The sequence below is a fragment of the Dipodomys merriami genome, unplaced genomic scaffold, assembly GCF_024711535.1.
Source record: "Dipodomys merriami isolate MVZ:Mamm:240054 unplaced genomic scaffold, mDipMer1.0.p SCAF_103, whole genome shotgun sequence".
Classification (NCBI taxonomy): domain Eukaryota; kingdom Metazoa; phylum Chordata; class Mammalia; order Rodentia; family Heteromyidae; genus Dipodomys; species Dipodomys merriami.
Genome location: NW_027202305.1, coordinates 1522951 through 1550886, shown reverse-complemented (window position 1 = coordinate 1550886; position 27936 = coordinate 1522951). Strand labels below are relative to the sequence as shown.

The window sequence follows — 27936 nt, the reverse complement described above, 5'->3', positions numbered from 1 at the left end:
GCTTTTCAATTACAAGTAGACCTTTTGTCTTTCATAAAGTCATACAGAGAAATAATAAAACAGCATTCTTTTGAGAAAAATAGACCTGGGGCATGGTTCTGGTGGTAGAGCCCCTGCCTAGCACGTGCAAGGACCTGGGTTCGATCTTCAGTACGAAGAAAAATGCAAGGAGAATGTGTTTCTTATTTAACTACTTCCCAGGAAAAAGTGAAACTCACTAGAGAAAATGCAAAAGGGGCCTTTGCCACCAACAAAATTCTGGTTGATGAAAGCCAGAATTATTTGCATGAAATGGTTGGAGTGAGCTGGGCTCCGTCAATGGGGAGGACACAGAAAGAGAGAGCATTTACATCTGGGTGTGAACAGAAAGCTGACTTTCTTTTGTTAACTAGCCAGTATTTTGTATATGTTGCACCTCGGTTATAAAGTAGTGACATCATCAAAATATTCCTGATAGATTAGTGTGCATTCCTACTGGTTAGAAAAATATAATCATGTTAAATGCCATATTGCCAACACCATGCATGTTGCTAACAATGTTAATATACAGGAGAACATAAGCGATCCTTTTTTGAGACACTCATTAGAGAACTAGGAAACTTCTGTAGAGATTCATGTATTTTGGGTGTTTATATTAATTTAGCATGCTATATATTTTTATATTAAGAAAATAAAAAACTTCCACAGGTGTGCGCTTTATTGACATTTATAGAAGGCAAAAATGGTATGTTCATATTTTCTGTTTGTGATTTGTCAAGAACCCAGGTAACAGTGTGAGGACTCCCAGCGCCTGGTGCGACTTATAAACTGGAACAAACTTCTCCTGAAATCCCTGTAAACCGAGTGACACAGAGGCGCGGAGTAGGCTGAAGGAGAACATTAGCGATCAAGGGTCAGAGGCCCACGCCTGGTCTTCGCTCTGACGCACATGCCGGTTTAACAGGGAGGCTGAATACAACCTCGGCTGATTACTGTTGCGCCTTTCACCGTGGACCAGTATTGTCCCGACGCATCTTCTGTGTCGTTCCTTCTCTTAAAACTACTGGTGGGAAGATCTTTCCTCCATTTGCAAACTAGATGAAACGTCTGTTCCTGACAGCGCACCTGCTGAGTGGCCAGCAGGCAGGACACCTGCCCAGTGCTCGAGGCCGGCCCCGCCTGCGCGCTCTGGCCCCGAGGGCTCCTCGTCTTTTCCCATGCTTGCCAAGGTCCCCATAGCACTGCTAGACTCTCACCACTACCATCCGCTGTGTCCCGCTGTGTCCCCGTGTGCCCCTCTGTGTATCCCGCTGTGTGCCCCGCTGTGTCCCACTGTGTCCCGCTGTGTGTCCTCCTGTGTCCTGCTGTGTGCCCCGCTGTGGCCAGTATAGCTACCGGATGAACCGCGTATTTGTTTTAGGTAGCGCTCAGTCCCCTTTGACCTATACACACGATTGGTGGAAATTAACCATGCTGACATTCACAATAATGGATTTCTACGAATTTTAAACAAGCATCAGCAATGTGGAATCACAGCCCCTCCTCAGGAGCTGCCCCATGTGAGGAATCATAAACGCACACACATGGCTCAGCAGAGCACTAGACATTCCCCTTTCTGGCTGTGATTTTACAGGTTTGGAGCAGGAGTGTTGTCGTGGGTAGTCATTGTAATTCCTCTGCTGGAGCTCAGAGCATCGGCTCCCCCACGTGCTCCGCTCTCCAGGGCCCACAGTGTGGACGCAGCCCGCCGCGGCCGGCAGCTGCTGCCCACCAGGCGCGGAGTAGGTCTCCTTGGACCCCGCGCCACCGGCAGGGCCACGCGGCGGCTGCACAAGCTGCCACAGCGCCCGATGAAGCGCAGCTGCTGCTAAATAACTGCCGCTGCGTTTAATTAAAGCTGGCCTGCTTCCTTACCTCAATTAATACCTTCATCGCTGGCCTCACTCTCCCCGAGTGATGGCATCTAATGAGGCATGGCACGCTCCTGACATACTTTATAGTTTTGCTTCCCAAAGTGACACTTGTTCTCTCTTCATATATCAAGCCCATGCTTGCTTGCGAGTGCACACACGCTCCCACACGTACACACACGTACACACACAGGCTGTGGTGTATGTGTAATCTGTCAGTCTCAAAAGCATTTCCATACCTAAACAAAGATGGCAATCCCTAGTAGTAGACAGTAATGTCCACTGGAAGTGTCCAGTGAAAAATGATTGCAAACAACTCACCATCTGTCAGGGAAGCAAACAATTTAACCTGTGGAGATTTAAAGTTATGTGCAGTATTACCTAAGATGGGTATATAAACACTCAAGTTTGCATGTTTGTAAAACTGAGCCAACAGGCAGCTCAAATATCATTCTCTTTAGATCCGTTTCTGGCATGAAGAAAGGATTTCATCAACTCTGAGAAACTTTTGGAGCATATTTACTTTAATTCAGAGCCAGACCTGCTGGTTTATTATTGTGCAATCGCTCTGGTAGTCACACAAAAGGAGCCTGAATGATATTCAGAGAAAGATTCTCTGAGAAGTATTGTGGAAACATTTCACTGCCTTTGTGACTTAAACTTTTAAATTACTTTGGGAGGGACAGCCGCCATTCCAGCAGTGGGTGTTTTGAGTTGGTATTTTCTGATTTAAACCACTTTCAATGGCCTCAGTATTTGAGATATTAATAAACAACATGCTACGGGTGCATGGGGGATGTCACAGCTCACAACTCTTTATCTTTCCTCTTCATCTGGGAGTGATGCCTAATTTAATACCAGCAAAGGCTGCTTGTGGCAGTGCATTCATATAGCCTCAGCATCCGGAGGCAGAAGCAGAACCTTGGCTTGGAGGGCAGATCGGGCTACAAAACCATTTAAAAGAGAACAAGGAAGAACACTGCAGGAGAGGGGATCTGGCCTGCCACCGGGGACGCACATCATGCTCAGGGAAGATCTCACACAGTGCAATCAATCTGGGTTTTGTTTACTTTTCATTCTTAAGGAGCAAAAGTCTGAAGTAAAACTGCTCTGAAAGCCGAGGCGCAGGCTCACAGAGGACGGCTTCCCTCTACCCAGCCGCCAGCGCACGGGGCCCGTGATCGTGAGGAAGGCCTTGGATTGCCCGCCCCTCTGTGTAATGCACGGACGCACGGACATCACTTACGTACAATGCACACATCTCTATAGTTTACACATCCGTAGAGTGTACGTATCTACATAATTTCTCTTAGCTCATGTAAAGATGAACGCTACATGGAAAAATATGCTGATACTACTTGACACGGCTACAAACAAACCTAAGTATAGTGAACAAACTCAGTTATACCTAGAAATAGTTTTTAAATGAAGGACACAGTGCTAGAAAGACAATCAGAGCAGTCATGAGCAGTGCGCCATGCCTGTGGCACCAGCTCCTCAGCGGGCCGGGAAGGAGAGCAGGCGGCCGAGGCCAGCTGGACACGGAGTTGAGACCCTCTGCACTAATACGAAGTTGCAGGTGTGCACCTGACATCTCTGCTGTGTGCAGGGACTGCTTTAACACCTAAGAATTGTTAGAAAGACATACATAAAAATCAACTCGTTCTTCATGGAGCATCAGAGATGAAATACAGAATTAATTTGTTTCTGTAGTTTGCAGCAGAGGAGCCTGTCCTGTGGTTCTGGTAAATTCCAAAGGCCGAAGGGTGAGCAGAGCACATGGCCACTGACCCAGCAGACCTCAGATCAGCAATGAAACGTGGAACACGCTGAATGGCCGGCTCTGCTGGACGGGCGGCTCTCACTGGACGGGCGGCTCTGCTGGACGGCTGGCTCTCGCTGGACGGGCGGCTCTCGCTGGACGGGCGGCTCTCGCTGGACGGGCGGCTCTGCTGGACGGGCGGCTCTGCTGGACGGGCGGCTCTCGCTGGACGGGCGGCTCTGCTGAACGGGCGGCTCTGCTGGACGGCTGGCTCTGCTGGACGGCTGGCTCTCGCTGGACGGGCGGCTCTCGCTGGACGGCTGGCTCTGCTGGACGGCTGGCTCTGCCCACTGCCGCAGGCCCCGCATGAGAGACGAGGTACCCGGCGGCAGGTTTTTAAACCACTGCTTCTTCTTTTAAGTTTTACAAAACTTGAGAAATTTCTGTTAGAAAGAACTTCAGAGTTGAGAATAAAGTTCCTCTTTGTATTCTAAAAGAAGGAACGTACTTTTCAGGTTAACTTCCAATGGGTATTAAAAATCCATATTAATGAAAATATGGAAAGGATTTCATTCCATGAACCTTTCAACTCCACTTAAAAACATCTATAATACCAAGGCATCTAATTACCACTCCTACAGTTCTATTTTTTTACCCTAGGAGTTCAGAGCAATTTACATAGTTAACACACTCTGACAGAGAAAAATCACTTAACGGCTCCAAGAAACTGAGGCCTAGTGGAGAAAGGAAGTCTGGTCAGCCCCGGCCCACGGTGCAGAGGAGTGGACATGGCTCACTGAGGCGCCCTGATGTTCCTCTGCTCCCTGCTGGGGCCCGGGAGGGCTGGGGCCCGCCGCTGATCCTGTGTGAACTCTCTTCTCTCTTCAGGGTTACTGAAAGGCTTGGCCACATTGAGAGAGCATATGTGGGAAGTTTTATAAAGGTGCTGCTGTCCTTCTAAGGTAGTCTCTGAGGGGTTATCCATGGCTCAGGAATAACCCAGCCAGACGTGAGAATGTCTCCCATGTACTGTGAAGTACGCTGCGTGTGCAAGTTTCCTGCTGCTTCTCTAGTCCCCTCCCTGCGCACACCCCGCCTCCAGCCTGAGGGGAGAGTTGGGCCCTGGGGCTGCTGCGGAGCAGAGCTCTGTGTGGAGGAGCGCTGGGGGAGGAGGCCAGGGGTCAGGACCAGATGCTCCCCCAGTCCCAGTGTCAGGGCCTAGCTGGCAGCCAGAAGCTGAGGTACCACCGCAGGGTGGCACCAGGAACGCACCCCACCACGCCCTGGGGTCCAGCGGGGTCCCTGAACAGCCTGGATGCCAGCAGAAATTCTAGGGATGCCGGGCGCCTGGGACAGAGACAGCGCACCGTGCTGGACATCTCTGCACAGGGACAGAGCTCAGCCCGCCCTGCTCCCCCAGGGCTGCGGCACCCCGGGGTGTTACAGCAGCTGGGAGGGGGGGAGAAGGGGGAGGGAGGGGAGAGACGGGAGGAGGGGAGGAGGGGAGGGAGGGAGGAAGCACACTTTGTATTTAAACTTTGCGTTCATTTTTTTGAGCCCAGAAATCACGTGCTAAATACACGGCATTTTGCTTTGTTTTTGATAATCATGCTTATGGAATGCTGGGTGTGCGCCGAGTGTCCACCCAAGGCCTGGCTCACACTTGAGAAGGACAGACCCACGCTCACAGCCTCTCGGTCACACCGTCTGTGTGGGTTATTACGAATGTGTGCAGCACACTTAGGACAAACAACGTGAGTGACCAGAGAGGCTTGCTCAAGGCAACAGGGCTGAGCTGAGGAGACGGGGCCTTGAGAACCCAAGAAGGGCACATCCCAGCTGGTTTGAGTGTTTTTAATTCCTTACTGTAATGGAAACCGATGACCTTCCTATTGCTCATCAGCAATAAGAGAAGCATATGGAAGTTATAATAAAACAAAATAGGAGAAAACAGATACTTCTGCTATTCTACTTCAGCTACAGAGTCTCCTAGTAATCAAAATTTCAGTCCAGATTCAATAAAATCCATGAACTAAATAAAAACCAAGTCAATACATGCACAGAATGTTCTCCATCCCAGGTTTGAAGTCAGGGCCGCACGTGCCCGGCAGGGGCTGCCACACGGCCGAGCGGACCCTGTGTTATACTCCTTAGTTGTGAAATAGTCGTTGTGTTTTAGTGACAGGCACTGCTACTCAGAAACCAGCTCCTATGTGGGATAAAGGAGAGGAACAGTCAGGGCGAAGAACTGGCAACACCCGGAACCAGCCTCATCCATCTTGGAAGACAGCAGAAACAGAAGTCACCCAGAGAAAATACGAAGTCGAGTGTGGTTGTCCCGAGGTTGGGCCGTGAGGAAGTGTGCCAGGGTGGCCAGAGGCAGACGTGTGTGTGTGTATGTGTATATGTGTCTGTGTGTATGTGTGTATGTGCATATGTGTGTATGTGTGTATATGTATGTGTATGTGTGCGTATGTGCGTATATGTATGTGTGTGCATGTGTGTATGTGTATGTGTGCGCATGCGTGTGTATGTGTGTGTATGTGTATGTGTGTATGTGTGTGTGTGTATATGTGTGCGTATGTGCATGTGTGTATATGTATGTGTATGTGTGCATATGTGTGCGTATGTGTGCGCATGTGCATGTGTATGTGTGCATGTGTGCGCACATGTGTGTATGCATGTGTATATGTGTATATGTATGTGTATGTGTATGCGCATGTGTGCATGTATGCATATGTATGTGTATGTGTTTGTGTATATGTGTGTGTGTATGTGTGTGTGTATATGTGTGTATATGTATGTGTGTTTGCGTACACATGTGTGTATGTGTGTATGTGTGCGCATGTGTGTGTGTATGAAAGTGTGTGTATGTATATGTGTGCGTGCGCATGTATGTGTGTATATGTGTATGTGTGTATGTGTATGTATGTGTGTATATATGTGTGTGTGTGTAAAGCGTGTTGAGAATGTGGCACAGACACGTTAGCAGTGTCGCCCTGGGCTCTCCCTGTTCACACCTGAGCTGCCCCCTGAGGCGCGCTCTGTGCTGCCATACCTCACTGAAGCCTGTCTAGCAAACTTTGTGTTCCTTGGGTCAGGAGGTATGAAATTTCCTCCCAAATAGATGTTTCACGCTTCCGCATGGCAGGCTGTGGGTTTGTTTTATGTGTTGGAGTTGGTCACACAGTCACGGCGGTGGTGGTGCTCGCAGTGACAGAGGCTGCAGACAGTCTGGGCTCTCCCTGACGCAGAGGAGCCCCAGCGAAGTCGCCGACTTCCCCTCCCACTCCATGGCGCACTGTGTGCCACTTCATCTTACCAGTGAACTCAGAGTCACTTATAGGGACAGGGGAAGGCTTTGAATAGCTTCGATGATCTCTGCAGATGTCAGATAATGGGTAAACTACAGTAAGAAAAAAATATGGCACTCACAAGCATGTTTGCCTCGTGTTTGTTCAATATGTTCATTCATGTGGCACTAATCACAGTCACGTTATGTGATATCATACACGCTCACATACATGCATGATGTATGAAGATGTATGGATAGATGTATGCAGAAAGAGAGGAAGAACCCTAGTGTGTATCGCGGCAATGTTAACAATTCATCAGGAACTAGTAATAACTTCAGTCACGAGATCTGATCAGAAGGAAACAATTCGACCTTCAGGTATCTATGCATACACCTCTTGAAAGAAAATCAACTTTACAGCCTGGTGCTGGTGATTCACACCTGTAATCCTAGGCTCTTAGGAAACTAAAATCTGAGGATCAATGTTCAAAGTGTGCAAGACTCTTATCGTCAACTAACCATCATTAAAGCAGGAAGTGGAGCGTGGACCAAGTGGTGCACAGCCCTCAGGCCTGGGTTCAAGCTCCAGTATGGGCACAAAACTAAATGAATAATCAACTTTACATTTTACACAGTATTTTTTTCAGCTTTATTATTTTCTTTTCTCAGATTATAAACCGAAGGCTTAAGAGTAAAAAGAGAATGAAGTCAGCAAAGACGCTGTAAGGCTCTTCCCTTCGGTTTCCTGCCCGCTTGCTGTTTTGAGACGATGGGCGTGTAGGAAGCACACCTGCTGGTCCCCATGTGAAGCAATGTGGGAAAGTTTCCTGCTTCCATAAGCCAACGCGAATCCCAGAGTCAGGCTGACGATCAGTTTGGAAGGAGAAGAAAACCGTGTTTGGCTAAGTTACCGGCAAGTAAGACCAGCAATTATTTGTAGCTGAAGCACTGGATTGGGCTGGCTCTGCTGCATGCAGCTGAGCGGGGACCGTTGTAAGCGGCCCATGCTCATCCGTCTCTGTGGTCACTAAGAAGCAAGGGAGCACCGTGTTTAAAGTCACGATTAGTTGTGAATCCAGCCGGCTGACCGTCGCCGTTGCTCTGAAGGCCAGTAATCCCGTAACGAGGGAGCCTGAGGTACCAGCTCACCGCCGCTCGGGCTGCCCCGTGGAAACAAAGCTATAACAACACAAGAGCCCGAGAGGGCTCGGAAATTATATTCCAAGCCTCAGGGAGGCAACAGCAGAAACAGAGCATTTCTATCAGATTATTTGGCAGTTGCATAAAACTTGCCAATTTTGAAATAATCCAGCCAACTGTCCACAGTCAGAGCCCTGCTGTGTCTGTGCTGAGAGTCGTTAGCTCTACCTCCGCCGAGGTGGGTCCGGGGGCTGCCGGGGGCTGCGGGGCCGGAGCCTCCCTGCTCACTGCCCATGGGCCAACTCTGGCTCACTCGCCGTTTCCATGACGCTAAAGCAGAGCGCTGGAATCATCTTAGCCTCCCAAGGCCAGGGCGGCAAGGTGTACTGCAATCCACTCATGTTTTCAGACTTTAAGTGGGAGACTGTGTAATGGCTTTGGTGGACTTGTTTACTCCTCCACTTCCTAACGTGTTTTCCACCTGTTCCTAATTATACTGAAGGCTGTGTTTCAGATCTCACTGGCTCGCCCAGTGGGTTGGGAAGCCTACAGAGGAGTCCCGGTGGGCGGGGTGGGACTGGGACCAGGACGGTTGCGTTTGCCTCTTGCCGTGGTTAGGAACATGGAGGCTACGACTCATCTCCACGAGCCCCACGGTTCCATGTTCTGTTAGTACAATCTCATCCACATAGAAACAGCAAAGCCTCTTCATCGGTCTGGACACAGCAGTGTCCATCTCTAGTCACAAAGCCACTCACAGTGCCTTTCGGGCTCCCTGGGCAAATGCAGGCACTGGTGCCCTTCCCCCCACTGCAGGGGCAAGACAGGGCGGGCAGGGCGGGCAGGGCAGGCAGGGCAGGCAGGGCAGGCAGGGGGTGGGCAGGGTGGGCAGGGCAGGCAGGGAGTGGGCAGGGGGTGGGCAGGGCAGGCAGGGTGGGCAGGGGGTGGGCAGGGTGGGCAGGGCGGGCAGGGGGTGGGCAGGGTGGGCAGGGCAGGCAGGGGTGGGCAGGGTGGGCAGAGCAGGCAGGGGTGGGCAGGGCTGGGCAGGGGGTGGGCAGGGCGGGCAGGGTGGGCAGGGGGTGGGCAGGGCGGGCAGGGGGTGGGCAGGGTGGGTAGAGGGTGGGCAGGGGGTAGGCAGGGCGGGCAGGGCGGGCAGGGGGTGGGCAGGGCAGGGTAGGGGGTGGGCAGGGCAGGGCAGGGAGGATAGGGAGACAGGGATTAGGCCGGACTGGCATTTTTGTCCACAGACAGCAACCTTATGCTAATAGTACTATGAACAAACCAGGAGGCTAAACTGCTTCAAACTTTCCAGAACATTTTAACTGTGACATTTTAAGAGCGAGCCCTGAGGGAGGAGGTGCCTTTTCTAATCATCTTTGCCACATAAATCTGAGTTTAATACGGTATGTGCAGAGGCCGAACAAGGTCTACCAAGTGGGAGAGGCTGCAGCATTCCCTTCATCAATCATCGATCGATTAGGTATCAGCCATTCCGTCAGGGGAGACCGCAGCTTCCTCATGATGAGCGTTGCTCTCGGGGTGAAGGAAGGGTTTTGTGGGGTGAGTAGGAGGCCCTGGGAGCCATGCTGCTTGGCTTCACAGTTCTTGCGTTGGCTTCTTCACTCGCTCTAAGGAAAGCTGTGTGGGAGCATGCAGGCCTGGAGCCCTGCTCGGCTCCACGCCCCGCCCGGAAAGCAGATCCCTGTGATCTACGTGACAGCTGCATCACTAATCATGGTTTCTGGAATCCTCTGGTTATGTGTGCATCCCAGGACTCCGTGCACCGCGCTACCTGAGCAGCCACGTGCTCCACGGATGTGCAGGAGTTGGCAAAGAGGAGCAGCGAGGACAGTGGGTACCAAAGTCCACAGAGCCTGCAGCAGCCACTCAGCAAGTCCTCAGACACCCCGGGAAGCAGCGTGGACGCAGCACCCAGCAGCGGCCAGGACAAAGCAAAGGCTTTCCTGGGTGGCGTGTTCAGACCTCCCAGTTCCAAGCACAGGGCAGGCAGGCGAGCAGGCAGCAAAAAGAAAACATTTAAGTGGACAAGGAAATAAACGCTAATAACCTAGGAGAATAAAGCACTGCACCTAGGGAAACTGGAGTTAGAGATGGATAAAGACCCTGGAAGACGCTGCTGGCTGCGTCAGGCCCATGTTCTTTGGGAATGTGGAGAGACGCCCCCTCCGGGGTTCCAGCCCTGGAGGTGTCTGGAGGTGGGCGCCCCGTGAGCTCAGCACGGAGCCCCCGAGCATCACCGCGCTCACTCCCACGTCTCCACGCTGGTGACACGGAAGCCAGCAGCAAACCTCAAGCAGAGCTATTGCATTTAAAAATTACATATGAATGAGAACAGGAGCAGCTCTGTTTCATGGGCAGGAAAAATAAACCAAGCAAAACAGAACTTGCATCCATATGGCTAGTGTCTTAAATCGTCAAAAAATAATTAAAACAAGTGAAGCCAAAGCCGGCTGCAACCTGTAATCCCAGATTTAATGAGATGTAGAAAATGAAATAAACTAATCACACACCACTGTTAATTAATGGGATGTGAAATACTTCCAGGTGGCTTAGTCATAAAACTTTTTGTTTTATAGCTCAGACAGAAAGTTTTTGGTAATTTTGACATACATTTAATTTACTGTGGCTAATTTTGTATAAAAATTTGACCTTTGTGCTTCACCGTAAATTATTTAAAATAGATTTCTCAATTATTTATGTCAAATTATATTTGTATATGGTATCTTAATTTATAATACTCATTATACTCCTGAGATTACATATGTTATATTTAGAGGTTTATAAACAATAAAGCTGAGTTAAGAGGGAATGGCTTTAGTTTTTCACCATTAAGTATAATGCTGGCTGTAGGTTTGTCTATACAGCCTTTATTATATTGAGGAATGTTCCATGGATTCCTAATTTTTCCAGAACCTTCATCATAAAGGGGTGTTGGAGCTTGTCGAATGCTTTTTCTGCATCTATTGAGATAACCATGTGGTCCTTATCCTTGCTCTTGTTGATGTGATGAATTATATTAATTGATTTGAGCATATTGAACCAGCTTTGCATCCCTGAAATGAATCCTGTTTGATCGTGGTTTACGATTTTTTTTGGATGAATTGTTGAAGGTGATTGGCCAAAATTTTGTTGAGAAGTTTTGCATCAATGTTCATCAAAGAAATGGGTCTATAGTTCTCTTTCTTTGATGAGCCCCTGCCTGGTTTTGGGATGAGGGTTATGATGGCTTCATACAATGAGTTCGGTAGTGAGCTTTCTCTTTCAATTTCATTGAAGAGTTGGAGGAGTATTGGTGTGAGCTCTGCTTTGAATGCCTTGTAGAATTCCACTGTAAAACCATCTGGTCCTGGGCTTTTCTTAGATGGGAGGTCTCTTAGTGCTGTTTCTATTTCAATGCTTCATATGGGCCTGTTAAGATGATTTAACTCATCTTGGTTTAGTTTCGGCATGTCAATATTTGCTGGGAAAAGGTCCATTTCTGCCAGATTTTCAAACTTATTAGCATAAAGGTTTGAGAAGTATTCCCTTATAATGTTCTGAATCTTGGTTGTTTCTGTGGTGATGTTTCCATTCTCACCTCTGAGTTTATTTATTTCAGTGTGTTCTCTTCTTTTTCTGATAAGATTTGCTAAGGGTCTGTCAATTTTGTTAATTTTTTCGAAGAACCAACTCTTTGTTTTGTTGATTCTTTCTATGGTATTTTTTTGCATTCTAATTCATTTAACTATGCCTCCATCAGAAAGAATGACATTGCCCCATTTGTTAGGAAATGGAAAGACTTGGAAAAATTTACATTAAGTGAAGTAAGCCAGGCCCAAAGAAACATAGGTCCCATGGTTTCCCTTATTTGCAATAACTAGTATATGTCTGAGACAAGCAGAAAAGGTCAGATAAGTTGATGTTAGGTGAAATGAACCCCAAGTTAAGGACTCAAATGACTTTTCTTTCATGCGATTGTTTCTAACATATTTATAAGATGATTTCTTTGTTGCTTTGTATGTCCCTCCCCCATGGTATAACCCCTTCTTTCACTGTATTTAATGTTGATATAATTTGTGGAAGGGAAGGGAAAAAACAAATCATTTAAATAGGGATACAGGTGGACCCATTGCAACAATGAGATGTACAATTCGTTATGTCGAAAAACGACATTGGTGGGAGCGGAGAGTTGGGAAGGGATGAGAAGGGGAAACAAAGGAGGAGGCAACAATGCTTAATAAGAAATGTACTCATTATCTTGCCCATGTAATTGTAACCCCTCTATACAGTATTTTCACAATAAAAAAATAAAGCTTTTTTTCTTGTAAAATTAAATAATTCAATTATGAGCTACATCTTAATTATAACATATATTTTTTTCACAAGCCTGTTGCTCTTTTGGCAATACCATATACATTTGGATTCTTCCAATGACTGTTGTTTATTCTTAAGAATTCAAATATTTGCCAGGTGCCAGGGGTTCACACCTGTCGTCCTACTCAGGAAGCTGAGATCTGATGATTACAGTTCAAAGCCAGCCCAGCCAGTAAAAGTGAAGACTGTTATTTCCAATAAACCCCAAAGAGCAGGAACTGGAGCTGTGGTTCAAGTGTATAGAGCACTAGCATTGAGGAAAAGAGCTCGGGGACAGCACCTAGGCCTCAAGCTCAAGCCCTAGAACCAGCACAATAAAAAAGACAAAAAAGAATTTAAAAATCCTGTCCTAAACGCTCAGGCATGTGCAACCATGCAACGGAGGCCTACTAAGTAAGGTTGGTGTGCAAATTGCCTCCACAGACCAATGGAAGGCCCCCAGGGAGCCACGAGAGGCGGGGACTGGGCAGGGGTGGCAACACTCGAGGCCGCTCAGTGAGTAAAGTTCTCAGAACCAAGAAACAGAAGCCGCTGACGGAGGCTGCCACGCTCAAAGCCCGAGCACCTGCTGGTTCTCATCTGAGGCTCACTTCCTTTTTTTTTTTTTTTTTTTTTTTTTGAGGCTCACTTCCTAACTTAACGCTTATTTATCTCATGCTAATGATCGGGCTTAGTATGGGAATATGGGAAACGTTCCTAACCGTGGGATACCTGGGACAGGACTCAGAGGCACAGAAGAGCTTCCACCGCCCTGCCTCACTGACACTCCCGAAACCTGAGCCACGCCCGCCGCATGCACATCCAGGGAAGAGAAGTGTGTCCCAGGTGAGGGAGGTGGGGGGAAGGCGGGGCAGGTGGCTGGGAGCTCGTGGTGTGATGCTATGAAGGAAGGCCCCCTGCGTCCAGTGCAGGGAGAACATGGCACGGGTGGGAAGGGGTGCTAGGCCTCCAGGGAAAGGAGAGGCCAGGTGGCCGGGGTCCGGGGCCTGGAGACGGGGGAGCGGCGCCTCCCACGCGGCCGGACAGGACCCCGGTGCGGCAGGGCCCCGCCACCCTGGCAGCGCCGCCTGCGGTCACTGGACACGCACGAGGACGCAGGCTCTGACCCAGGCCAGGAGACCACGTGGCCGGAGCACGTGTCTCCTACATGAACTTCCCAGGAGCTGGAATCAGTCTCATCCCTGTTGGGCCAATGAGAGGACATGCCCTGATTTTTGTGGGCAAATCTGGATTTGCACCTAGGTTTTTTGGCTTCAGAGAGTGCTGCCCAGGGTGAAATTGCTCCCTGAGGTAGGAGAAAACACTGCACAGGAAGCTCAGGCTGGGCAGGCGGGGCGGCCAGCGGGAGGTGCTGGGAGAGGACGGGCGGCCGGCCAGGGGAAGGCCCTGGCTGGGCAGGACGGCTTCGCAGTGAGTGCTGAGGAGAAGGCCTCGGGCAAAGCAGGGGTGCAGGCAGGGGCAAAACCGCCCAGGGAGGAAGAGGGAAGGGCGGGCCTTACCCCGAGAGCGGACATCCACCACCGAAGGGCTGGTGAAAGCCACCGTCTGGGAAGAGCCGTAATCAGAGACTAACTCTACACCTACTTGCGTTGTTTTAGGCTTGATTTACAAAATGATTTAGAAGTCAGAATGTTTTATGGAAGGAGGATGAACTGGATTTGTGGGGTTGAAGCAGAAACTCAAAAAGAAGTATGATTAAAGATTAGAAGTCAGGAAAACATGGATTCATGAAATACTGATTTCTTATCCAGAAAAGTAATACTGAAAAAAACGAGAGTGCAGCACCTAGCTCACAATGATAAATATTTATGCAAAAGACCCAGAGACAGAAGGAGGAGAGAGGGAGAGAGAGGGAGAGCCAGGCAGAGACCTGACTGAGCGCAAGAGAAATCCCCCAACTCCAAAAAAATATCTATTTCCCTAGTTGAAAACAGAGATAGGGAAAGAACAACGGAAAGCAGCTGAGGAGTGGGTATAAAGAACAGGGTACGGCGGGAGAAAGGGCTTCAGGAAACGCTCTCAGTTGTTAGTCCTCCAGGGGAACGCGGCCTTCAGCAGAGAGCCTCCGGAAGGCCAGGTCAGCCAGCACCAACCAGACAGGCTGAATCAGAGCTGTCCCTGCAGGGTCGCTACGGGACAAAGGAGAATTCTGAACACCTTTGTGGTAGACAGGTGATCACAGGTTAGAGAGAGCTATCCTCCAACAATGCCGCAATAGGAATCTCACTTCTTCAGCAGGGATTTAGCCAAGGACTCTGATCGTGTTTCAATTAATTGAAAGGAGGTGCCAGTGACTCACACCTGTAATTGGAGTTTGAAGTCAGCCCAGGCAGAATAGTCTGTGAAACTCTTAACTCCAATTGATAAACCAAAATTCTACAAGCGAAACTGTGGTTCAAGTAGTAGAGCACCATCTTTTTTTTTTTTTTTTTGGGTCCGGTTGTGGGGCCTGAACTCTGGGCCTGGGCGCTGTCCCTCAGCTCTTCAGCTCAAGGCTAGCGCTCTACCACTTGAGCCACAGTGCCACTTCCGGCTTTTTGCTTATGCGGTGCTGAGGAATCGAACCCAGGGCCTCATGCATGCAAGGCAAGCACTCTACCACTGGGCCACCTTCCCAGCCCCCTAGAGCACCATCTTTGAGCAAAAAAGCTAACAGACAGCATCCATGCCCTGAGTTCAAGCCCAATACAAAAATTACCCCAAATATTCCTCATCTAAAGAATGAAGTACTCAATTGGATGTTAGAAAAGAGGTACAGTGGGTGAGATTATGTTGGTACTGGGTTACACTGTACATGGACTTTTGTATTATTTCCCCTATCCACACAGAAGGTTGTAGACAGGGGAAATAAGTCTACAAAAAGTCTGCATAAACTAGGACCCAAGAAAAGCAATTCTACTTTATAGTTCTACACGAAGATGATCATTTACCTCCACGTCAGGGCCCAGGAGACAGACACACAGCTGTTCTGAGCGCACAGGCGCGGGCCCCGCTGGGCTGCCCACGGGCCTGCGGCAGACCTGCTTCCTCATTCCCAGTGCCTGTCTGTCCCTAGCGAGCTGGCGGGCTGTCACGGTTAGACAATGCTCCCACAACGCCTGTCCTTAGCTAGCTGCCGCTGTCCTGTATTTGACAACACTGAAGGAAAGCTCATTAGAAATGATCAGGCTTGTGAAGGCAAACAAGATTAGGTTGACAGTCTTTGTGTTTTATATTTAAATGCTCATTTAGCTTTATCCATGTTTTTAATGCCATCATCCAGGTTATGTTAAGAAAATATCTACTACAAACAACTAGATTAATATTATACATTTTATGAGTACTTCCAAAAAAGAGCAAACTCAGACCATAAAGTTTGAACTTCCGTTTAAGCTTATTTCCTAAATCCTAATTTTGAGCATATGAAAGCACCTTTTAATGCTCCTAGCTGGTTTCAGCTTATGCTTGTAGCACTCACAGAGGCTGTCACTCAAGTGGCAGGAACTACGGTAAGCTTGATCCAAAGGAGGGTGTGTGGCTGTGCCCGTTTGACCTCACGGTGGGCGTGCTCTGGCTGGAACTGGCTGTGCCGTGGGCATCATCCTGGCTGGACCTGGCTGTGCCGTGGGCATCATCCTGGTTTGACCTTGCTCTGGCTTGACCTTGCTGTGCCGTGGGCATCACCCTGGCTTGACCTTGCTGTGCTGTGGGCATCACTCTGGTTTGACCTTGCTGTGCCGTGGGCATCACTCTGGCTTGACCTTGCTGTGCGCCGTGGGCTTGTTTCTGGCTTGACCTTGCTGTGCCGTGGGCTTGTCTCTGTCTTGACCTGGCTGTGCCGTGGGCTTGTCTCTGGCTTGACCTTGCTGTGCCCTGGGCATCATCCTGGTTTGACCTTGCTCTGGTTTGACCTTGCTGTGCCCTGGGCATGTCTCTGGTTTGACCTTGCTGTGCCGTGGGCATCATCCTGGTTTGACCTTGCTCTGGCTTGACCTTGCTGTGCCGTGGGCTTGTCTCTGGCTTGACCTTGCTGTGCCGTGGGCTTGTCTCTGGCTTGACCTTGCTGTGCTGTGGGCATCATTCTGGCTGGACCTTGCTGTGCCGTGGGCTTGTCTCTGGCTTGACCTTGCTGTGGGCATGGCTGTGGCACTCATCTTGGGACAGCGAGCTCTTGCTCGTGCTTTTCCAGGAACCTGAGAGCAAGGCTGCTGCTTGGTTTGCTCAGCTCCGTCCCTCTGTCCTGCAACTCAAGGAGGCCTCGCAACAGACGGGGGCATTCACTGTCCCGCGCCAAAGAGGGACAGTGCTAGAATTCTAGAACTGCACTCCTCCCCTCAGTCCAGCCGCAGGGAAGTCATCCTGCCAGACAGGCAAGGGCTGGTGCTCCTCCGTGACATCTCAGCCATCCTCAGGTACTTATCCAACACAAAGTTGTTACCAAGGGCATACAAAATAACAAATGTCAACATCTGTATTTATATGAATTGCATTCATTAATACTCTCACAACTGTTGCTGTACATTTTGAATATAGAAATATTACACCCATCTATTTAGGGTTAAATGATTTATGCAGCAAGATTAATTACCCTCATTTACCTATTTATATTCAAATTAAGTATGGTAAAAGATCCCTTACAATTCTGGGTTTTGTAATTGGTAAGATATTTTTAAGTAGTTTTTAAAATTTTTATTTATTTATTTATTTATTTTGGTCGGTTGTGGGGCCTGAACTCTGGGCCTGGGCGCTGTCCCTCAGCTCTTCAGCTCGAGGCTAGGGCTCTACCACTTGAGCCACATCGCCACTTCTGGTAAGATTTTTTTCTGTCTGAATTGTGTTGTTTATTTTGACTTTCTATGAATGTTTTAAGAGTGGCTGTGTGTTTTCCCTAAGGACAAATCAGAAAATTCAGAAAGTACTTATAGTAAACATAGGCTGGCAAATCTAGAATTGACACAAAGTAACAGATTTGAGGCCGCTCCATTTTCAAATGTGATATACTCTTAGCAACTTGGTGCTGGTATTGGCTAGAACGCAAGGCTTCATGCTCTTGTCTTTTTCTCTCATGGCTGGTGCGCTACCACTGGAGCTACAGCTCCACTTCCAGCTTTGTGTTGATTAAATGGAGATAGGAATTTCATTAACTTTCCTGTATGGACTGGCTTCAGACTGCAATCCTCCGGATCTCAGCCTCCTGAGTGGCTAGAATTACAGGTGTGAGCCACCAGTGCCTGGCTTTAACCACTTCATTTAAACGTTGTTTAAACCAAAACCATAAATAACACATTGAGTATGACCATAGTGACTGTTTTTTTTGGAAAGGAACATTTAAACATTTAAACTGTGTCTTCCTGTGAGTAGTCCATTTTATTTTTTTTTAAACCTGATTGTTTATGTATGTAAGAAAGAGATAAAACAATTATTTCACAGGCAAACGTGGTAACTTTACAGCTTATGGGCTCATCCTTGGCAGTGTGACTCCTTCCACTCAGATGAATATTCAAATGAGTTAATAAAGTTATTATGGACTAAGGCTCATAGACTAATGAAATAAAGCTCCGGATATACTATGGGGTTAGCAATTATCCAAATAATTTCATTATCTGTTAAACACTAGCAAAGTGTGGTTTCAAAGTCTAAGGTCAATTTTATTTTAGGAGGAAAAGTGAGGGAAAAGCCTGAGAAGTAATTTCTGAGTTTCGTATGGAAATGAAAGGTTAAATTAAAGGGCTTAAATACAAAGCCCATGAATCGTAATCTCTCAAAAGTTTAGGAGGTTATTTTAATCAACTGCTTCAGGAAAACTAATGGAATATTCTGGATCTAAATCATCTACATGCCCTGAAAAGCAGTATGTTCAAATTCAGATATGAACTATCAATTTACCAAGGATTGCTTATGAAGATATTTTTAAAGCAAGAGACATGAGCATGAGGAGATTTTCTTCTTGATTCATTTCATGTTTGACTTGCTGACATGAATTATTTCTAAAACTCCCAACTTTGGAGAAATTGCTCTGAGCTTTGAGTTTCTGAGGGTGGAGCGTGCAGTGCTCTGGGCCGTGTGGCCCTGAGCTGGCAGATGACAGCGCGCCCCGCAGTATGCTTGCTTGTCACTGGGCAAGGGAGGCGTTACACTCATGATACACACACACTCCAGGAATACAATATACTGCGTCAAGAGCAATCTTACTGATAACCAGTAACCAATCATCACTAGCAAGAGCATGCAGTTTCATGTGCATTTATGTCTTTCTGTATTAGAAAACAAGGTTGCCAACATAATTCCTCCTCATTAATTCTTACTATTCCCTTGTGAGGTATTTATGAATGCTAAACTACAGTATTAGTCGTAACTAATTGGAACCATTTTGATAAAAATCCACTTAGAACCTGGCAGACCCCCCACGGGCACACACTGAACCGTGCGTCAGGATGGCAGGGGGCAAGCGAGCTTCGGGTATTCAGATCGGTGGGCTGCTCAAATCAAAAGCAGATTTAAAAACTGATCGGTGAATTGAGTGTGTAACTCGTGGCTCATCCTCCTCACATTTAAGGAACCTGGCTTTCTCCAGGGTAATTAACCTGGCTGCTGGCTTCACGCAGGGATGGCGCTGCGAGGCCCCGAGGCCCCTCTGCGCCCAGCCCCCTCCCTCATGCCACTCCGTGAGCCCCAGCCTCGGCTCTCTGCCAGCCCTCGGTGCCAGGCATGTGCCCCACCGCATTGCAGGAGGATCACTCTGCATCACCCAGGCCGACACCTTCCTCTAAAACCACAAGTTCACGCAGATCAAGCCAAAAGGACTCAATCTTTAATACCATAAACAAACACAATCATGCCCAGGCAGGTTGCGGATTTCAAGGTCACGTCAGGTGACCCAGTGCTTCGACCAGGCACACACAGTTCTGCGTCTCTAACCTACAGCCCGAGGGAGGTCTCCAGAGTGTCAAGGTGTCCTAAGAAGAAGCCAAACTTGATGCACAGGTAGGTCTCCCCCGATATTTAAGTGAAAATAAGCAAGCACAGCTCTCACTGAGGTGTGGGATGGCTTTGATCTGATGAGGTAAGGTCACCTGCCACGGCTTCCCGGTGGGGAGTGCGTGGCCCGTGGTAGATGACTGTTAGACAGCTGTCCACACGTGGAGCCAAGCCTAGGAAGGCACCGGCTGTGGACCTGAGGGTCCTCCAGAAAGAAATTCCTATGGTAAAGCATGCAGAAAAAAAACCACTGTAGGAAGAAAAACAATGTATACATATAGTCTATTAATAAGAACTACAGTGTGTCAGATAATATGGATCATTACTATTGGTGTATCATGGTTTCTGGTTTTGCTGTGTCTGTCTTGAGAAGGTCCCTCTATTGAAGAGTAAAAAGTTATTTGCTCCATTCAGTAGGTTATCTTGTTAATATGCATGAGGAAAGTGTTAGTTAGGCTCTCTGAAACACCATACACAGTATCTGAAAATAAAAGCAGTATTTTCAAGCTACTATCTTGATACATTTTACATCGATAAATGTACCTATCTGAAGACCTTCGGCAATTCTACTTTAAAAGACAGCATTCAGATTTTTCTGGAACCTGGCTCATTGCTATCCAAACTGGATTCATTATCAACCCGTAATTCATTTCTTTTGTTCTTTACACTTCTATAATGAGGTGTCTGGATTCAAGGTTAATTATGTGAGAAAGATTATGTCACGAAAAATCAATTGTTTCATTCTTCAGATTATAATTTTAGCTTAAACCTCATTAAATGATAACTTGCTTAGCTGATACAGTTTGATATTTTATTACAAGGATTTCTGGCCCTCCTCTTCAATTTCTTGAAGATGGTAATCCTCAAAAGTTTAAATTTAAATAGGATTATGTACGTAAAACAGTGTGAAAGTTTTCACATGGTAGCTCGCCTCTTCTATTGGCATGTGCTCCCCGTAAGTGAAATAATTTCAGGTGTTTACCGAGAATTGAGTTTATTGAGAATTATTGAGCTAATCAAACATAGACTCTTTAGAAAACACATATTGTATTACACAGTCACGCATTGTGACAACATGAGTTGAGAAACGCATCTCGTGACTTTGTCACTGGGCACATATCATAAAAAAGGGAAGTCACACAAAACACGCCAGTGGCACTGCCAGGCAATGGAACCCGACGAGAACGCCGTCACGCATCTACCTGGCTGATGCACAGCAACGCGGCCCACGATACAGGTCTCTGTGGTATCTTTTTTTTTTAATACAAAAGTCAGGCTATCGGGCAACTATACTAAAAATCTGAAATACAAGAACCATCACGGGGGTTGCCTACGGAGTTTCTAGGAAAGACTATTTTATGCTGTGAGTGATCTACAGGAAACAGTTAAGGCAACCGACAGCAGGAGAATAAAAAGCAGATAAGTAGCTGTTCTAAAATTTTATCTGCTTTAATGAATAGGATTTTTTTAAACCTCCCATACTAGTATGTCAGGTTCATTTTGGAGACAACAAATACGTCAAGAAAATTCAAAATATCTCAAGGAGAAAAGCATTTCTGCATACTTTTTAATGCTGACCATGGTGTCAGGACAATTTTAAATTTTTACTGAATTAAAGTGTGTATGTAGTATATGGGAAGGATGTGTTTACTCACAGGCAAACTGCAGAGTCGCTTCTCTACTGAGCACACTTCCAAAGGTGTTGGAGGCTACACACTGGTAGTGGCCGGCATCCTTCACCTCGCTGGGGCTGCTTATGACCAGGGTGCCGTCCAGCAGCCGGTAGCGGAAGTCACCTTCCCAGTCCACCTCTGTTCCATTCCGGAGCCACCTGAGAAACGCGCAAGACCCCAGGGTGAGAACTGCTGAGACACCCCAGCACTCGAGGGAGAGCGGCTACGAGTGCCAGTCTACCTGCAGCGGGGGCTGCAAAGAGCGCTAGTTGGCAGGGAGCCAGTCTACCTGCAGCGGGGACTGCAAAGAGCGCCTGTAGGCAGGAGTCAGTCTACCTGCAGCGGGGACTGCGAAGAGCGCCTGTAGGCAGGAGCCAGTCTACCTGCAGCTGGGGACTGTGAAGAGCGCCTGTAGGCAGGAGCCAGTCTACCTGCAGCTGGGGACTGTGAAGAGCGCCTGTAGGCAGGAGCCAGTCTACCTGCAGCTGGGGACTGTGAAGAGCGCTGGTTGGCAGGGAGCCAGTCTACCTGCAGCTGGGGACTGTGAAGAGCGCTGGTTGGCAGGAGCCAGTCTACCTGCAGCTGGGGACTGCAAAGAGCGCTGGTTGGCAGGAGTCAGTCTACCTGTAGCAGGGACTGCAAAGAGCGCTGGTTGGCAGGAGCCAGTCTACCTGCAGTGGGGACTGTGAAGAGCGCCTGTAGGCAGGAGCCAGTCTACCTGCAGCGGGGACTGTGAAGAGCGCCTGTAGGCAGGAGCCAGTCTACCTGCAGCTGGGGACTGTGAAGAGCGCTGGTTGGCAGGAGCCAGTCTACCTGTAGCTGGGGACTGTGAAGAGCGCTGGTTGGCAGGGAGTCAGTCTACCTGTAGCTGGGGACTGTGAAGAGCGCTGGTTGGCAGGGAGCCAGTCTACCTGCAGCTGGGGACTGTGAAGAGCGCCTGTAGGCAGGAGTCAGTCTACCTGCAGCTGGGGACTGTGAAGAGCGCTGGTTGGCAGGGAGTCAGTCTACCTGCAGCGGGGACTGTGAAGAGCGCTGGTTGGCAGGGAGTCAGTCTACCTGTAGCTGGGGACCAGTTAACGGAGCCTGCAGGCAGAGAGTCAGTCTACCTATCACTGGGGACCGGTTAAGAGCACCGGTTGGCAGGGAGTTAGTCTACCTATAGCTGGGGATAGTTAAAAGCGCTGGCTGGCAGGAGTCAGTCTGTTTGTAGCTGGGAACTGTTAAGAGCGCTGGTTGGCAGGAATCAGTCTATTTGTAGCTGGGGACTGGTTAAGAGTGCTGGTTGGCAGGGAGTCAGTGTACCTGTAGCTGGGGACCGGGTCTCCATGAGCTTCACAACTCAGGGCTACCTTCTTTTCTTCAGAATCAGTTGGGAAAATGATATCATCTGGCTCCTGCACGAATACTGGCCCGTAGTCCACGCTTTCTGTGGGAAGCACAAAGGTCAGGTCTCAAGACTCATCAAAATAGCAAGCCTGGTCCAGCCCCTTGATTAATATCAAAGAACCTGGCTCTCTCTTCATCATAAGTAGGCAAACTTCCAAAAGCAGGAACAGCTAACAAATTACATGTTTCAGTAAATGGTAGGAACTTACATTACATAGGACAAACATCTAGACTATTTATGCACTACTATATATATGCACTATTATATATCTATATCTATATGTATCTATATATATATACATACCCACCTATAAAACCATTGCCTTTATGTTTCATATTCTACAGCAGACCTAAGGAAGATAATACTAAAAGCAAACATTTCCTAACCACATATCCAGGACTAATAGAGAATCTAGTATATACACTGAGCAACCCTAGAAGAGGGGCTACAGAAATATCTGATGACAGAAACAGAGCGTGGATGGGGGCCTAGCTTCGGGATCTAACAGACATGGCATGGCCTACATATCTACCAAGTAAGCATGCATGGCGAGTGGGTCTCACTCCAGTCTTCGTGCAGGGAGACATGGAGGGCTGAACTTCTGATTATTCATGAGCTGTGCTCGCAGCAGAAGGGACTGTGATCAGTAGCAGCAAGCCAGAGATCAGCAGGCTGGGAACAGGGTGGCCACAGTCAGAAGTCCCGTTCCACTGCATCCTGGCATCCACTTTGCAGAAGTGCGGTCCCTGCGGCTCTCCTGGGCCGATGCGGGCTCTGACCCACGCAGGCCCCAGCTGTCTGCCCAGCTTCTCCCCGAGGAACGCTCACCAGGCTGAGGTCCTCTGTGTTCTTCTACCACTTTCCTCAGCCTTGTTCTCTGTGTTGCAGGGGCCGCGCTATGCTCAGTCTGTAGCACGTTTCTGTCCGTGTGTTATTAGAGTCACTTCATATAAATGATACACGCTATGCACGGGGTTCTGAGTAGGCACATCCTGCTTCACCAGTGACTAAAGTCGCCTACAGTTGATAGGACGCTCTTCATGTAGGCATCTTCCGATGGACTGATGAGTGTTTCCCAGTTTTTGCTTCTAAGGATACTCTGCAGTGAGCTGTGGGAACCTATCTTCTCACTGTATACACGTTGGGACAGTGTCGCCAAGATTCAAAACCAGAAGTAGATGGCTTCTCCAGATTGCTCTGAAAACTCGCTCGTGTTTCTCAGACAAACCCTTGCTCTACCTGTGGCACTTCCTGAGGCACTTCCTGTGGTCCTTCCTGAGGCACTTCCTGTGGCACTTCCTGAGGCACTTCCTGTGGTACTTCCTGAGGCACTTCCTGTGGCACTTCCTGAGGCACTTCCTGTGGCACTTCCTGTGGTCCTTCCTGAGGCACTTCCTGTGGTCCTTCCTGAGGCACTTCCTGTGGTCCTTCTTCCTGTGGTCCTTCCTGTGGTCCTTCCTGAGGCACTTCCTGTGGTCCTTCTTCCTGTGGTCCTTCCTGTGGTCCTTCCTGAGGCACTTCCTGTGGTCCTTCCTGTGGTCCTTCCTGAGGTACTTCCTGTGGCACTTCCTGAGGCACTTCCTGTGGTACTTCCTGTGGTACTTCCTGTGGTCCTTCCTGTGGTCCTTCTTCCTGTGGAACTTCCTATGTCATTTCCTGTGGCACCTCTTCCTGTGGCACTTCTTCCTGTGGTGCTTTGTGACTTAACTCTGAGCGGGAGAAGGATGACTTTCTGCTCATGCTCTATTAGTTTTCTCATTTTTCACAAGAGCTTGTCAGCTTCAGGTTTGCTCTCTATCAAAGCTAAAGGGAATTGCCTGACAAAAGCCGTATGCCAGACTCTTGACAGAAAAAGCATTCGAAGTCACACCTGGCTAAGAGTTACCGAATGCTTGGGTACAGAAACAGCGGGGAAGATTATTTGGACAACAAATGATCTCTTGTTCCAGAGAATCTAAAATATAGTTTAAACTTATCAGCAGAGAGCTTAACTTCTATTAAGTTGTTTGCAGACTAGAGTCTGGCAATCAAAGCGTGGTCTAGACCAGAGGCTGTCCGTAAGTGGGATCCAGTTTCACTCCCCGGTCTTTGAGAAGGTTGTCCACCATGATTCTCACGTTGATCCACACATGTCAGATCACAGTGCAGATACAGAAAAATGACCTCTTTTTTGCCAGTCCTGGGGCTTGAACTCAGGGCTTGGGCACTGTTCCTGAGCTGTTGCTGCTCACTTGAGCCACAGTGCCACTTCCAGCATTTTCTGTGTATGTGGTACTGAGGTATGGAACCTAGGGCTTCATGCATGCTAGGCGAGCACTCTACTACTGAGCTACCTTCCCAGCCCCCACAAAATGACTTCTTTTTGTAGGTACTATTTGAGATGAAACTCATTGTTTTTGTAGTAAAAATAATATTCAGGTTATTGGTCCCCAAAGAAAATAACCTCAGATTGAGGCCTCTCCAGAGAACAAAATGGCTCAATAGTTGTCAGTTTAATGGATTACCGCTCCGTTTTAAGGTCCAGGCTCTATGAAATAGACCACTGATGGTTCACAGGCATCACAACCAGTATGAGCACGGACAGTAGGCACTGTGTGTTTACCACGCACCTGGCTCATCGTACCTCCCAATGCTGCTTTCATAGGTTTAACTCACAATTCTTAGCTCTATTTCTTCTACCATTGTGAGGTGCACTGTATCCCATTTGGAATAAGAAAACAAATGAGAAGATTGCTAGTTGGTAGTGAAAAATGATATGAGTCACTCAGAGTTCTAGACATCGACTCTTCCACATCATCTCACAAATGACCTCCATTAAAATGTGAATCCAGACACAAAATGCACGTGCAGACACAAAGGACAAAGTCAACAGGACGATGCCTAGACACAAAATGACAGATACATTTCTTCCCAGATGGATAAACACAGATTCAGTGTAAAATCAGAAAGTTTAAATTTATGTCAAATACCTTGAAAAAGGAAAAGGCTGAAAAATCTATATACCTCCGACACTGACATTTGAATCTTTAACATTACAAACTTTCCAAGCAGTTTAATTCCTTGAACCAAGGTATCTTTGAGTGTTTACCCCATCCTCACAACTGCAAGGCCGCCCAGTGTGCTGGCCTCCGAGCCGGTGAAGAGACAAGCAGGACCACTCACAGGGCACGTGAGCGGTAAGCCGTGTGGATGGCACTGTCCCGGTCTGCTGCCATTTTTACAAACCAGCAATTTCTGTCACATGAGTACTGACTCATTTGACATGAAATCAGGAAACACAAGTTCCCACCTCCTGGCCTGGGTGATACAGGCATCTATTGTATATATTTACCAGTTAATAAACACGGGCGGCCTAATCACAAGCTCCTCCTCTTCCCCCTCAGGTCATACTACCTGACCCCCCCCCCCCCCGATTGCGGTGGGTCTGGACAAGACTTACTTCCTGTTTCACTCCGTCCCTGCAAGTTCCTGTTGCTTACCGTCCGGTTTGAAGGCATCTGAGGAGTGGTAGAGACTGATGGGGGAGTATCGAGGTTGGGGAGACCCTGGCCAGCCAGGTGTTCCCAGTGCAGGGCTGCTGTATCGTGGTCTGGGCTTTGCACCAAAGAGCGGTGAGGACGAACTCTTCTTAATTCTTAATAAAGCAGCATAAGGTGTAGGAAGGCCAGGAAGAGCTTTGGCATATTCTGTAGAAGGAAAACCATAAAGCAATGATCTCTGAAGGCTTAGTTTTTTTTCAAGGAACTGTGGGAGTTGCAATTTGGTTCACACTACAATCAGAGTGGGAAAGTAATGTGTTTCCATATTGTAAATAATTTATTAAAATTCTACTGGCTGTAATAATAGTCAAGCCCTATGATTCTCTGTCAGGAGTATTTGGGAATCAACGTTTGAGTCTGTCTTATAAGTACACTATCCATTTGACACATTAACTCAGTGCATTTTTATCATTGCATGAGAAAATGTCAATACAGATGGAGTCCTTGTCAGCTGCCGTGTATTATCTGGATGGAAATGTGTCTAAAGACCTACAGCTCCTGCATCCCATGAGCTTGGCAGTCTAAAGGAACTCATGGAGTTTGGTCTATGTGCTCTGCTATGATCCATGTAGCTCACATGATCAAGTTTGGAAACTTACACAACTCCCAATCTTAGTAATTCCTAAGAAATTTCCTGTCCATATGTTAGTTTGCTTTCTGAGACATTTGGTTAGAAAACACTGCAGGGTCTAAACTGACTCCCACCGCCTCTGCCCTGTGTCCACAGGAGAGGAGCATGGGACACAGATCCATTTTCACAAAAATAGGAACTCATTCCTACAAAGTTTCCACAGCACTTGGGAACTGCTAACATACTACAAAAATCTTGTCTTTGTTAGTAAGCTCTCTCATAATAAAAAATCGCTTACAAATGTCATGCTGTCTCATAGCTAACGTGGGAGAGGAGAACACACACTGGGCATGAAGGTGTCAAGTGAGGTTGCACAGGTTCCGTCCTGTGGAATTACAAATATGATTTCTCTGAAACTCAAGGAAAGTATGTCTTTAGAAGCTTTCCAGTTCCAGCAGACGTCATGTGTGAGCTGGGCCTGCAGGAGCCGTCCAGATGCGAGGACCGATTCCCCGGGAGCGGCTGACTTTTCCTGGGCAGGCTGTTTGGGGACGGGTGATGGGCACATAAAATCTCCCTTAAGGCATGGAAGCAAATGAACACTTCGGCCCCTAGAGGATAATATAATGGAAAGAACTAATTTTCCTTTAGGGCAGTTTGTAGCTTCTGAACCTTTCTCTTGTCTGCATTTGAACTGTGTGCTCCAATCATTTATAAAGAGGACAAAGTAGCACCACGCCAAACATAAAGTAGTGAACTATGGCTTATTGTCCTTAAAGCTATGTATATGCTTTGAATATGTATATGCTATGAATAATCAGTAAAAAAAAAAAAGCCTAGAAAACTGTAATGAAGTTTTAGAAGCCAGGGTCGCCCCACATCCAAGGTCCACAGGTGGTTTGCAGCCTGCACTCGGGGAGACAAGTCTCAGTGTCATTGGCTGTGAGTCCACCCAGATGCTCACAGACATGTCTCCAGAAAGTTCCTTCTGTCTGTTCTCTCCTATCTACACAGACGCTATGGTGAGCTTGCCCTTCCTGGAGAGGAGTGGCGGATGGGGCGGACGAGCGGGAGCGGCGCTCTGCTGCACTCCCGGCAAGCTGGAGCCGCCTTCCCCCCAGCAGCCCGGAACAGTCAGACACCAGCGCATCTACCCCAGGCTCACCTTCTAGTCAACATGACTGAAAAGATAGCCCTTCGCTCCATCCCCAGGCTCTGTGGTGAACTGGACACATTTCCCCGTGGGGAGCGTTACTGAGAGTCAGCGCTGGGTTGGGTTCATCAGGCCAGGGCCATCACGCACAGACACAGGTCGTCAGAACTGTCTAAGTTCCCGGCCAGGATGTGGG

The 27936-nt window shown here is 48.0% G+C and overlaps 1 protein-coding gene across 4 annotated transcripts in view; it reads right to left on the bottom strand.

Moving 5' to 3' along the window:
- Positions 1-27936, bottom strand: part of LOC138809815 (contactin-5) — a 463911-nt gene that overhangs the window by 163700 nt on the left and 272275 nt on the right. For all 4 annotated transcript variants that reach the window (XM_069996830.1, XM_069996838.1, XM_069996810.1 and 1 more), the window contains exons 4-6: positions 25957-26163; positions 22393-22516; positions 21073-21248 (exon numbers count right to left, since the gene is read on the bottom strand). In XM_069996830.1, the coding sequence (XP_069852931.1) occupies positions 21073-21248; positions 22393-22516; positions 25957-26163 (507 nt within the window). The remainder of the gene's footprint in view (positions 1-21072; positions 21249-22392; positions 22517-25956; positions 26164-27936) is intronic.